The sequence below is a fragment of the Pelodiscus sinensis genome, chromosome 22 (assembly GCF_052426305.1).
Source record: "Pelodiscus sinensis isolate ZL-2025 chromosome 22, ASM5242630v1, whole genome shotgun sequence".
Taxonomy (NCBI): Eukaryota; Metazoa; Chordata; order Testudines; family Trionychidae; genus Pelodiscus; species Pelodiscus sinensis.
The window spans coordinates 15,537,612-15,550,782 of NC_143073.1; the positions used below are offsets into that span (position 1 = coordinate 15,537,612).

At 56.2% G+C, this 13,171-nt stretch overlaps 1 protein-coding gene across 3 annotated transcripts; it reads right to left on the minus strand.

Moving 5' to 3' along the window:
• Positions 1–1,027: 1,027 nt before the first annotated feature.
• Positions 1,028–10,448, minus strand: LOC102447536 (thyroid receptor-interacting protein 6-like). 3 transcript variants are annotated; one of them, XM_075907738.2, is made up of 11 exons: positions 10,235–10,448; positions 9,729–9,927; positions 9,329–9,504; positions 8,766–8,885; positions 7,453–8,064; positions 7,137–7,227; positions 6,841–7,010; positions 6,472–6,650; positions 6,152–6,272; positions 2,471–6,035; positions 1,028–1,321 (listed from the first exon to the last, which is right to left on the minus strand). In XM_075907738.2, the coding sequence occupies exons 2-10, from the start codon at positions 9,916–9,918 to the stop codon at positions 5,904–5,906; spliced, it is 1,791 nt and encodes a 596-aa protein (XP_075763853.2). In that variant the 5' UTR covers positions 9,919–9,927; positions 10,235–10,448; the 3' UTR covers positions 1,028–1,321; positions 2,471–5,903. The 3 variants fall into 3 exon arrangements, with proteins under 3 accessions (XP_075763853.2, XP_075763852.2, XP_006112196.2); XM_075907737.2 differs by lacking the exon at positions 9,729–9,927; XM_006112134.4 differs by lacking the exons at positions 8,766–8,885; positions 9,329–9,504; positions 9,729–9,927; positions 10,235–10,448 and adding an exon at positions 8,517–8,759.
• Positions 10,449–13,171: the final 2,723 nt, after the last annotated feature.

The following is a 13,171-nucleotide window of genomic DNA, read 5'->3' on the forward strand; positions in this document are numbered from 1 at the left end:
TTTTATAAAGTACCTCTTTTTGAAAAATAAATAAGTACCCCCAGTATTTACAGTTTTCAGGCACATAAATTTTTTTTCTACCATTGCAACGTATTTGTTTAAACAACTTTATCGTAGCTGGGCGGGCGATGAAATTTTTGGGTGTAAAAAGTACAAAAATAATAAAGTGCTGTAAAACTTAAAACAAAAATTCAGTTTTCTCCAAATGTCAGTTGTGTTGACGTACCCCCCAGACTTCTCTCAAGTACCACTAAGGGCACTCGTACCACTGGTTGAGAAACACTGCGCTGACCCACCAGCCCCCACTTACCTCCAGAGCCAGGCAGAGAACCCAGGAGTCCTGGCTCCCAGCAGCCCTCCCCCCATAACCTGGCAGAGGGGAGTCTATGGAATGGGGCAAGTGGAGGGGTGTGTGATGCCCTCGTTCTGTGCCATTCTGCCACCATCATTGGACTGGGGAGGCAGCCTCTCAGGGAGGGGAGTGCAGAAGACACTTTGGCAGAGATGCCCCTCAGCTGAGACCAGATTCCTGCTTTGTTCAGCTGCAGACAGATTGGGGATTGGGGTGCGGGGAGGCTGTGACTTCATCTCTCCTCTTTTCCCCTCCCTCCTCTCCCCCGCTGGGAGCAATTAAGGAAAAACTCATCATGTTTCATAGTTAGCAGCAGGAAGTTTGGGATGAGCACCATTAACCCTCCTAGCACCAGCACTAAGAGTACTGAAATGGGGGGGCAGAGAGGGGTCATCCTCTAGTGGGGAAAGAGAACAAAGCTGGGGTCATAAGTGGCTGTGTGAGACTCCACTCTCCTCCCAAAGACAGGGAGAAAACCCAGGAGTCCTAGCTCCCAGCCCATGCCCCTGACTACCTACTTGACCCCATTCCCCTCCAAGAATTGGGTTCTCTTTCCAGCTCCGGGAGTGGGGTGGAAGCTGGTGGTTAGAGCAGAGGGCATGGGAGTCCCAGATTCCTGAGTTCTCCCCACAGCTACCCATTGGCAGGAACAGATGGGACCCCAGAGACGATGGCTGAAGGTCAGCACAAACTGCTATTTTATTGTCATCTTTGGGAACGGATTATGAAAGTTGAAGACACCCAACATGGGGACGATAGAGACCCCCTGGGTCAGAGGGTAGGAGGCTGGGACTCCCAGGGACAGAACTAGCAGGAGGTAAGGGTTTTCCAGTAGAAGCTCTTGCAGCCAGTCTTGCGCTCCCGGGGAGATGTGGGGGGTGGGTGCCAAGGGGTGGCCACATCTTGCGGGGGCAGCTCAGCACGGAGGAGTCCAGAGACGGCTCTTAGCACCAGGGTCCTGGACAGTGCCTGGAAGGGTGGGGGAGACCAAGAGTCACCCAAATTCCCTCCACAGAGAGAACACAGCCCCTCCCCCCTCACTCTGACCACCAGCCCCTCCTCTCCTCCCATAGCCGGGGCGAGAACCCAGGTGTCCTGGCTCCCAGTCCCCAACTCCCACCTCTATCCAACACCCTTCCCCTTTGTGTAAGCCCTGAATTAAGCTGAATTCATCTCGTACCTGACTGGGAGACCCCAAAACAACTCCCAGAGCCCTCCCTTCCAGATCCCAGCTTTGTAGCCGGTGCTAGTTCCGGGCTGGAGTGGAGAAGAGAGGAATAAGGGAGCTGGGTTGGGATACATCTGGAGGGTACCTGGGAGAAGTGGGGGAAAGGTAAACTGCTCGGCCCACCCCATGACTCCTCTTAGGGTCCATCCTGATTAGGAAACAGAAGGTCCCCATCTGACCACCCTCCTTGGTCATCAGCCTCCCCTCTTTAGGGTCTCTGCCTTCAGTGCCTCCTCTCTGTGGCACTCGCAATCTCAGTCTATGCAGCCACCACAAACTACCCCCTCAGGCACCTGCAATTTTTGCATGGCCCTTGTATACTGCCATGGCAGCCCCTGCAATGCATTGGCCCTCAGTCTACCTGGAGCCTCCCACGTTCTCTAGTGCCCCGTGGCACCTCAGTCTACCTCCCCAATCTCTATAGCTCACCAGGACACCCCAATCTATGCAGACCCCCAGTCACCTCTAGAGTACCCCAATTCCTGCAGAGCCTCGAGCAATCCTCATGCAAATCCTGCCACCCCCAATTTGTCACACACCAGGGGCACCCCCATTTTTTCCACAGCCCCCAATGCACTTTTAATGCTCAATCTACATAGGTCCCCCAAACTCTTGTGGGGTGCAGCCGTTATACCCCTTGCCTTCCCCAGGACCCCTCAGTTTATTACAGCTCCTCCATCATATCTGAGGCACCCCCTAATCTATGCAGCACCCCAACCACCCAGTGGAGCACTCTAGTTTCTATGTAGCCACCCAAGGCCCCCCAAATTACATAGCATCCCCTAACCTCCAGCACCATTCCACTCCATCCCTTCTCAATCACTGCAGGACCCCCAGTCCCTGCAGCTCCCCCAAATTCTCTCCCCCTGACCAGACCTCCTTAAGCTTACCTGGCTCCCCAGGTGGGGGAGACGGGGATGGGGGGCTCTGGCAGGCATGGGGCTCCCAGGGTGCAATGCAGTGCTGGCGAGGAGGAGCAGGATGAAAAGTAGGTATCCCATGGTGCTGAGGCTTCCCCCAAAACCAAACCACCAGACACTAAGCTGGAAAGCAACAGAACTTGTGTGTGACCCATCCCCCCTAGCCCTGCCTATTATACATCTCCCCCCTCCCGGAGAGAGCAGAAGGGGGCAGCCCAGCCAATGCGCTGCTGGCGAGGGGCGGTGGAGAAGCAGAAGGTCCAAAGGTGGGAGGGAGGGAGGAAGGATGAGAAGAAGAGAGGATGGGGAGGACAGGTGAAGGGGAGCATTGGGAGCTGGCTTGAGGGGCAGCCACAGGCATGGTGGATTGTGTGAGGAGGTCCCCTCCTTGTTCCCCCTCAGTCATGGTGAACAAGTCGGGGGGAGGAGGGGCAAGGAAAGCAATGGAATCAGAATGGGAGTGCTGGGGCTTCATTTGTTGGTATATGCAATCATCCCAGCAAATCACCCCCAAACACGCCAGCATGGGCACAGTTGGGGGTCACTGAGCGGCATGCCACCAGTTTGAGGTCTCACGCTCTCCGTTCTCGAACAATTCCCCATGAGAGATGTGACAAGCAAGACAGCCACCATAGGGAAAGTCTCTTATGGCCGGCTGGCCAAAAAGAAGCCAAATCCCATTTGTGAAAATGAGTAGCAGCTGAAAGTGCACACTTTCATGACTTCACTGCAACTAAGAGAACGCAATCCAAACCAACATTCCTACACAGCTGTGCCTGCAGTGCTTCACAAGGGCTGTTTCCCAAAGTTGAAATCCATCAGTCACCAAATCAGCCAGGAAGGAATCTGAATGGATCAGAAAAACCACAACTACAACTTGGGGGTTGTTTAAGAAAGCTTTGCTATGGGCCACACTGGAGGGGAAAGAAGCCAGCTACATTACAAAAAACCTGACCCAGTTTGAAGGGGAAAAGGAAGGCAGCTATAAAGAGGAGCCTGTAATGCATGGAAAAAAGGACAGATCAATATAAAGCAAAAGGGAGGAATTGTAGAACATTGGTAAGGGAAGCAAAAGATATGCAACGACTTCCATGGCTCACAGAATTAAGGACAATGAGTTTGTCTTTAAATGTACTACGGCAGACAGACATCTAGGAACAAAGATACTCAGTGCCCTGTGCAGATACAAAACTTGTATCCACCTCCGCAAAAGTGAGCTACAGATATCCACATCCATGGTTGCAAATAGAATGGATATAAAGTGGATATCTGCAGCTCGTAGGGCTCTAAAGATACAGGTTAGGGTCTTTTATCCTGGGAATCAGGGGCCCTGAGATTTGGGTGTTGTGATGGAGGAGCAGCTGAAGGAGGAGCTGCTAGTGCTAGGCTGTGGCTAAAAATGTGAATGTGCTCCTGGGACAGATCAACTGGAGCATGTGGAGCGGTAGCAGAGAGGTGGCTCTAATGCCCACAATTAATGGAGAAAGGGGCTAAATTGGAGATGGAAAAGAGCCTTGTGGAGTATTAAAAAAATCCAGGACAGACTCAAAAGATCATCAGTGATTTATAGCTTAAGATTAAGGAGTGAGTTGATCCCAAAGATTTGTAATAAAAGACTCCCTGGTTGAGTGAAAAAACATCCCAGGGGAGCCAACAGCGGGGCATCCAAGCTGGGCTAATTCAGGGGAGACAGAAGGTATCAGTTTTTGACTGAAATGAACCCGCTGGTGATTTGTACATTGAGACGGGACATTGTCTTCGAAGACCTGTGGGAGGGAAGATTTCAGGGCAGGACTCTAGCCTAGGAGGTACAGGTCAGACCAGACCACACACATCTGGGCCTTGGAACCTTCCCTAGTGCAACTGTAAACACAAGCACAGTGAGTTGCTGGTCTCTACATGGACCCTTACACCTACCAACTAACGGTCTGTTATAGTGCCTGGCTGCCCCCAGCTATAGCTTCCTCCCACAGCAAGAGACAACCCCCACACATCTGCCAGAGCGAGGGAGAAGATCCAGGAGTCCTGGCTCCCACCCCACCTGCTCTAACCCACCAGCTCCCAGAGCTGCAAAGGGAACCCCAGTAACACCTCTGAACAAAGGAAGGCAGCACACATGACCACTTTGTTGCCAGGAGTGAAAAAAAAATCTTTAATCCAGCGGGCCCCCCCCTCTGAAAGGGAGAGGGAAGTTTACAGAGAAGGGAGGCAGAGAAGCATGCATTAGAAATTAGTGGTGATGAAGGAACCTTCTCCTCCAGCCCAAGAGTCCTGGCTTGCAGCCCTTCCCACTCTAACCACTATTCCACTGCTCCCCTCTGAGAGCCAGGGAGAGAACCCACACATCCTGATGTCACCTGTAACACCAGCTGGGGGTTGTTAATGGTGTAGTATCATCTGCCCTCCACTCGGCCCATGAGACCAGCTCAGGGTGTGAAGGGCCCTCCCCAAAATAAGTGAGGTATCGGCTTTTCCAGGAGAAGTGCAGCCCCCGTGTCCCTCAAAGAAACCGTGACATAGCATTTGAGGGGAGAAACCCCTGGAGTTGGGAAAAATCACCCCCATGAGAAATACTGTACTGGGGAGACTTGCCGATTGAAGAGGCAATTGACCCCTTCTAGAAATACTGGCAACTCCCCTCCCCCTTATAATTGGATACACCTCAGCTGGTAGAGGAAGGCTGGTGCAGGACACACCCTGAAGGGACAATCCTGTTTGATCCCCCCCCCCCTTCCCATGGCACAGCAAGAAGGGAGCAGGGCCAGGAGAAATGACAACCCATGGGGAAGGGGCAAAGGGAAAGTGGCAAGAGAGGAAATTGGGAGGGGCCAGAGAAGTAGACAACTGGAGGTGGGACCAAGAAGGGCTGTGAGTGGCCCGGGAGAAATGTGGGAGGGGAAAAGGAGACAGCTGGCTCCCTCCGCTGTTACAAAGCCCCACCCCTCTTTGTACCAATTGGGATGGAGGTCTCCAGAGAGCCAGCCACCCCATATCACAGCAATGTAACCGCCCTGATGCTGTCCCCCCCGCCAATCCCAGCCTGGTTGGCATTAGGGGCCCAGGAATCGGGGAGGCACAGTTAGCTCAAGCTGGAGATGGGGCTGGAGCAGAAGGAACCCAAATTAACAGCTGTGGGCAGAGCAGGGATTGTGGGGGTGCAAGTGGGCTGGGGCCCCCCAGGTAAAGAGACAAAGGGGGCATGGAGGGGTGAATAGACAGCAAAGGAATAGGGGGCAGCAGGAATGAAGGTTCTGCCCCGCAAATGATGGAAGAAGCAGGGTTCAGTGGGATCCCCAAATATCTAGATGTTGACATAGCTCAGGTCAGGAACTGGGGAGACATGAGGCAGGGCAGGGACACGTGGAAGCAGCAGTGAGCGGTGGGGCAGCCAGGCCCCCGAGGCTCAGCAGTCCGTGGTGACCTTCGCCGAAAGCTCCTGGATGCGCCGGGCGCTGCAGGCCTTGCACAGGACATGCCCATCCAGGGGGTAGCAACCTCGGCCCTCGCCCTCTGATGACAGCAGCAGTCCGCACTCCTGGGGAAGAGAGTCCATTAGAACCCAAGCGTCCTGGCTCCCACATTTCCCCCCATTCCCCCGATCCCCATCCCAGAGCTAGAGAGAGAACCCAGGCATCTGAGTTCAGCCCCCACCTCACACTTGTAGCACCCAATGTGGAAGCTGCGATCTAGAGCGACGATCCTGACCGTCTCCTCCTGCCCAGGCTCCGGCATGATGGCATTTCCACACACAGAGCAGCGGGGGGCGAACTTCCTACAGTGCACAGAGTGGCAGAGATCAGGGGAGCCCAGGGTTAGACTGGTAGGGGCTTCAGGAGTGAAGGGCACTAGCAAGGCTGGGGGGGAAGCAGCTATGGGGAGGGAGTGAGGGGCTGCGAGTCAGAAATGAGGGGCACCAGCAGGGCTGTGGGGAGTGGGTGAGGGTGCCGGTGGAGCAGGGCTAGGGGCCATACCGATGGAAGTCCTCGATGCAGTGCACCTGGCTGGTGGCATCCACGGTGAAGGGCACGCCGTCCAGGCAGTGGTGGCAGACGACACAGGTGAAGCACTGGGGGTGATAGGCTTTGCCCATGGCCCGCAGGATCCGGTCCATGATGGGCTTGGAGCACATGGAGCATTTCTCCAGCGTCACCTGGGAAGTGAGGGAAGCAATGGGCCCGACCAGCCAGGTGCCAACACAGAGAATCCTTGTCCCTGTGTGGCCAGTAGGGACAGAACAGACTTGGGGCAGGATTCAGCCCCCGCACCCAACTCAACCAACCAGACCCCCCTCCCCTCCCAAAGCCGGGGAGATAACCCAGGTGTCTTGGCCTGGCACTCACCACGTAGCAGGCCTCGCAGTAGGCACGCCGCTCTATGGCGTAGAAGGGCTGGCCCCGCAGGCGGGCATGGCAGGTGGCACAGGTGAAGCAGTGCACGTGGAATACTTGGTCCATGGCCACACAGCCCGTCCCATCCCCCACCACGTTCTCCCCGCAGCGGGCACAGCGACCTGGGGGGGGAGGGTCACACATGGCTCTCAGCTCCTCTAGCAGCCTCCTCCTTCCCTTGCCTCCTCCCTCCCCAAGTGACCCACCCCACAACTCTCCAACTCAGAGGCCCCCCCCAGCTTGCTCACCGAAGTACTCCCCTGCCGGTGGGTGGTTCATGTCATGCACCAACTTCCTGGTCAGTCTATCCAGCTCCTCCTCCGGGCGTCTCAGGGGGGTCTGGGACAGAGGAGGAAACCTTGGCTGGAGGCTTCGCATACACTGATTCCCCACCCCCACCCTAGCACCCCACAGGAGCTGGGATGATCCCTAGCAGAACAGAACCCACGAATCCCGGCTCCCAGGCTCTCCTGCTCTAACCCACCAGCCCCCCACTCCTGTCCCAGAGGACCTACATGTGTGGCTGCCCCTCATGCCCCTGGGGCCCATTTACTCTCACATTACCTGGTGCTGGTATCCTCCTCTGTCACCAGGGGGCACCTTTGCTGACACCGCCATCTCTTCCTTTCCTGGAGTCCCCACAGCAGCTTGGTACTGAGTCCCGGATGCCTCTCCTGGCTTCGCCAGCCCTCCTGCCTCATAGCATTCCCCCTCACCCAGCCTCTTGCCATAGCCCCCAGGCTCCAGATACCAGCCCTCCACCCCCCTGCCACCTGGCTCTGAGCCGTACTGGGCCCCACGGCCAGCTCCGGGTGATGGGGGTGCATAAGCCTGCTCAGCCCGGCGTCTCGGCTGACCATAGCCTAACACTGGCTGGGCAACTTTGACCTGGATGTTGAAGGCTGGCCCAGCTGATGTGGAGGCCGTGGTGTAGGATGCAGGCATAGGCTGTGGATACAGCTTCTGCCCAGGCAGCATCCATGGATAGCCAGCCCCATATGGGGGAGCTGGCCCGGAGGGAGCCATTGAGGTGGCAGGTTGGGGCAACGGCCCATATGATGAGCTCTTGGAGGCACAGGGTGGGGCAAAGGAGCCTGGCTTGTAAGGGCTGGGCATTTTGTGGGCGCCAGGTTGTGGGGGGGCAGTTGCTGATGGATACGGGACAGAGTCGAAGTTCTGGAGACGAAAGGAGAAGATGAAACAGACATCTGGAAGCAGATAGGTGAGGATTTGGGGATCCCTGCTGTACTTGGGGGGATATCTAATGACTCCCTAGCCTACAAATCCACCTCACCCCAAAATGCTCCCCACCCCAACCCTCAACACATCAAAAGAGCCATCATTCCCCAAAGAACCCACCAAGACTGCAAGTTAACGCTCAACTTTGGCTACATCAACAATGGTCCCATAAAACCATCAATATTGCACAAACCGTCGAAGCTGAAAGCTTGTGGCATACTCCATTAGCAAGCTTGGATTTTTAGCTTTCCAGCAGCACATGACATCTCTATGCCCAATGGTTCAGGAGAAATCAGGAACTAAAAGAGGCCCAATGTGACTCCTGTGTACCATCCTGATTTCCCTTACCGCAGGATGTAGGTTGGAAAGTAATTTCCAGTGGCTAATACCTGGAGAACTGGGGGAAGGAGAAATGGGTAGCTGATACCACCTGGAAGTTCTGGGTCTTTGCTTTCCAATGGCATCATGTGGAGTCTGGATCCAGTGGTTCTGGAGATGCTGGGCACTGGTGTTGCCATATGATGGCAAGGAGAGGGGCAAGAAGGTACTTGGAAAGAAGTGATCATAGGGCTGACATTTCATTGGTGGGAAAGTCTGTGCCAATGAAACCACCGCCCCAAAGCCTCCTGGCTGTTTACCTGCCTCTCTCCCTGGCGCTGGGGGCCGGTGCTCTCCATATCTGCCAGCATATGGGTGAGTGAATCTATTTGGGCGTCAATGCTGGAAGGGCGGTGGGGTCCTGGATCTAGGGCAGATCCCTAAGGAAACAGACAGCAGATTAGAGTGTAGAGATAGGGGGGCTGTATGGTACAGTCCAGATTTGCAAGATGGAATCACAGAGTGCAGCTGCTGACCTAGTGGCAGGCAGTTCCACAAGTTAACAAAAATCGGGCATTATGCTCTAGGGCATGAGATGGGCAGGATCAGGAAGGCACTTTCTCCTGTGCCCCCTATGACAAAGGCAGATTAATTATGGGAAAATTAAGCCTTCAAGGATACTGTGCTGTCACCCTATGGGAGAGCTTTTACTCCCACTTCCTCTACTACCTCAAATCCCTGAGGGCTAGGAGAGGTTTTGAGGGGTGCTCCGGGCTGGGGGGATGCCCTTCCAATGCCATGCACATAAGGAAATTCACCCTGAGTCCTGCCTTTACAAGGACTCCATGTTCTGGCCCATCCTCCCTCCTGTTCCACCTCCTACCTGGATGTGGTATCCTCGTGCAGCAGACAGGGCAGCCCCCCACGGTGCCCCCAGGCCTCGCTCATCCTTGGCCCCAGAGACAGATGGGTGATGATGCTGGGAGCCAGCCAGGGGGCCAAAGCTAGAAAGCAGGGGGGCCAGCCCCCTGGGATCCTGATGATGGGGGGAGAGGCTGCCTAGAGAGGGAAAAAGGAGTCAGACCCCTCCTGCTCTGTGCTGGCTCTCAGTCCCCCTGCTCTAACCATCAGCCCCCACTCTCCTCCCTGAGCTGGGGAGAGAGTCCAGGAGTGTGAGCTTCCAGCCCCTCTGCTCTGATTTGCTCCCTTGCAACCCAGGCAGGCATCCACTGCCCTCACCTGGATCAGACCCATCGGGCATGGGGGGAGGGGGAGGTATTTACCGGGGCCCTCTGGCTGGTAGCCCGTCCCACTCATGCCTTCCCCGTTCTGTTCCTGGGGGGCCAACCGGGGGGATGCAGGGCCCGTGGCATGTTTCTTCTGGGGTTTGCAAAGCGCCGGAGCAGAGACTGAGACGCCGGGAGACCCCGAAGAACTTGCCCGCTTGGGGGGGAGCCAGGTGGGACCGGACATCTCGGGGACCTGTGGGGGGAGTGGTGTAGAGAGGTTAGAGGGGGAAGAGCGAGAAATCAGGACTCCTGGGTTCTCTCCCCAGCTCTGGGAGGGGTGTGGGGCAGCCCTGGTAGCCGCGGGGGGGGGGGGGATGATGTAACTCGCACCTGGCCTCATAGTCCTGGTTTTGGGAAGGATTCCCACGGGTGTGGGGGTCTTACTCCAGCCTGCTCCGGTTCCCCCCCCCGTGGGTGCCCGGGGGGAGGAGAGGTGCGAGGAGGGGGTGTCTCTGGTCACGTGGGGGAATACCTGCGGGGAGGAGGGACCCGCTACTTACCTAACCCCGAGGGGGAATCCCGGCGGGGGGTCCCACCGCCTCCTGTCTTGCCCCGCTGGGAGGGTCCCTGGCTCGCAGGGAAGAGTCCTAGAGCTTCCGGATCCAGCCAGCTCCGAACTTCCCGGAAAAGTTCCCCCTCCCCCACCTGCCCCCAAAAACTTTTTAATGGACCCCCTCGATGACGACACCACATTCCAGATAGGGTCACGTGGGGCTGGGAATTCCTGCCACTTCCGGTGGGGGGAGCATGGGATGGGAGGGGCAACCTAGGCCCACCCTGGGCTGGGATGGAGGCAGGGTCCCCCGCCCACTCTGGGAGGGGAGTGAGGGGTGGTGGGTTAGAGCAGAGCTGGAGGTTGGGTCGGGGAGGGGCTGGGAGCCAGGACTCCTGGGTTCTCTTCCTGGCTGTGGGAGGGAGCGGCCTGGCTCTGGGTGGGGAACTGGATACCTGCCTTTTCCCTGGCAGAAGGGTTTCCTGGGCCCTGCTTAGCATCCCTGGCTCCCTTCCAGCATTATCAATCCTTGAGCCTCTCCTGCTACCTTATCAGTCCTGGAGATTATTGGTAGCCTGTCTGTTGCAGATTTGTGCCCATGCTTGACCCTGTGCAGCCTCTGGGGGAACCCCCTTCCCTGCGACAGCCTCTTCTCAGGGGCCACTCTCTTTTGGGAGTTAAGCCCCTTAACTCCTTGGACTGCACCTCTCTGAGCCCCCAGCATGCCTGTTTCTGTTGTGGGCCCCCTCAGGGAGTGCACTTGTCCTGGACCCTTGAGCCTGCACTCCCAGAGGGAATAATGCAGCCCTGTTCTCCAGACCAAAACGACTCTCAGCTATAAAACAGGAGGGTTTATTTAGCGTCTGAACACAGCATAGAAACTATCAGGGTTGGTAGGCCTGGCCTCCCTCAGCACAGCGGCTACGTCTAGACTGGCACGAATTTCCGAAAATGCTTTTAACAGAAAAGTTTTCCGTTAAAAGCATTTTCGGAAAAGCACGTCTAGATTGGCAGGATGCTTTTCCGCAAAAGCACTTTTTGCGGAAAAACGTCCGTGGCCAATCTAGACACGGTTTTCCGCAAAAAAGCCCCGATCGCCATTTTCGTGATCGGGGCTTTTTTTTCGGAAAACACTACTATGCTGTCTACACTGGCCCTTTTGGGCAAAAGTCTTTCGGAAAAAGACTTTTGCCCGAACGGGAGCAGCATAGTATTTCCGGAAAAGTATTGATGATTTTACATTAGATTGTCAGTGCTTTTCCGGAAATTCAAGCAGCCAGTGTAGACAGCTGGCAAGTTTTTCCGCAAAATCATCTGATTTTGCAGAAAAACTTTTCAGTCTAGACACAGCCAGCATGTTTGAGTCTTCCCTGAAGCCAGGTGGGCTCTGGGTGCTCTGTTCCCCCTCCTATCCTGCGCCCTGAGCACTTCCTATCTGGGCCTCTGATATTCCCTGCCCCCAAACCCCATGGCTGTCCTAATTTCCAGGGCCCCCACCCGCTGCAGGCCCTGCCCCACCCCTGTTCAGGCCCCAGGCACCATGTAATGCCATGGGTCTTGTCTATAGGATGTTTTTGGCGGTCACTACAGAGACCCCAAAGGCACAGGGCCTGGGGTGGCACAGGGCCTGGGGTGGCTGCCCCAAACCGTCCTATGGCTGTCGATGTCTTCTGTCCTGGTAAACAAGCTTGCCCTGGCCCCTCTCTTTTCTGTCTCTCTTTCCCCTCATCTGTCCTTTGTCCTCATGGGCTGGAACCAGCTGGATAGGTCATTGGGGTCCTCTCTCTACTGTCTGGGCTGGGGTCACCAGTCACTAGGGGTACCAGATGATTTAAAAAAAATACCAGACACACTTGATCTCAGATTGGGGGGAGGACTGGCCGGGAAAGGAGCGGGGCTGGCCAGGAGGAGGTTGGGGGGAGCAGGGCTGGTCGGAGGAGATCAGGGTGGGGGAACGGCCGGTGGGAAGCAGGGATGGCCAGGAAGAGATTGGGGGGAGCAGGGCTGGCTGGGAGGGGATCAAAGGGAGCAGGGCTGGCCAGGAGAGGGTTGGGGGGATTGGGGTTGGCCGGGGGGGAAGTGGCCGGTGAGGAGTGGGGCTGGCCGGGAGAGGGTTTGGGGGAGTGGGGCTGGCCAGGGGGGAGTGGGGCTGGCCTGTGGGGAACCGGCCAGTGGGGAGCGGGGCTGTCTGGGAGGGGAGTGGAGGAGGAACTGGCCGGCGGGACTGGCCCGGGTGCACGCAGATCCCGGGGTGCTGCCCATCCTGTGCATGGCCCTGGCGGGGCGCAAGAGCAAATCTGGCCCCAGGGATTCCATCCCGCCCCGGCCCCGGCCCCGGCCCCGGCCCTAGCCCTGGCCCTGGCCTCACCTCCCTCCTCTCTACTGCGTAGTTGCGTACTGATACTCATGATAATATTAAAACTTACTTAATTAGAAAATACCAGACATTTATATGTCCGGTATTTTCTCAATTTGTTTCCTGGACAGAAAGCTCAAATACCAGGCTGTCCGGTTCAAAACCGGACCCCTGGGAACCCTACCAGTCACCGGGGTCTCCATTCTCCAGCCCACTGGCCAGACTCTCCAGTTCTGTGTTGGTTCCTGTAACAACCAATTCCCTCTTCCCTCCCCTCGTTAAACCAATAAGAGGGAGGGACTTGGAAACCCACTTCCCCACACCATCCACACAGGCAGCCACCAGGAAAATCTGAATAGCTAATCTAGGGAGAATGGCTCCTTCAGGCAGGACTCTGCCCAGACACACACTGAAAGAAAATCCCTGACCCAAAAAGCTGACAGTCTGATGTGAGAAAGGAAACTGAGGAACAGCAGAATGGGACTGACCCAACATCACAGCTAGGGCTAGAACCCAGAAGTCCTGGTGCTCAGTTCCCGTTATCAGGGCCCAGTTCTGCAGCATGCCACCTGCTTAGCAAGGGGCTGA

Coding starts and splice junctions, on each gene's coding strand:
- LOC102447536 (XM_075907737.2), bottom strand. CDS start 10,427: ATGTGGTGTCGTCATCGAGGGGGTCCATTAAAAAGTTTTTGGGGGCAG. Junction 6,651..6,840: donor ACTGCGAGGCCTGCTACGTG/GTGAGTGCCAGG, acceptor CTCACTTCCCAG/GTGACGCTGGAGAAATGCTC. Junction 6,273..6,471: donor TGCATCGAGGACTTCCATCG/GTATGGCCCCTA, acceptor TGTGCACTGTAG/GAAGTTCGCCCCCCGCTGCT.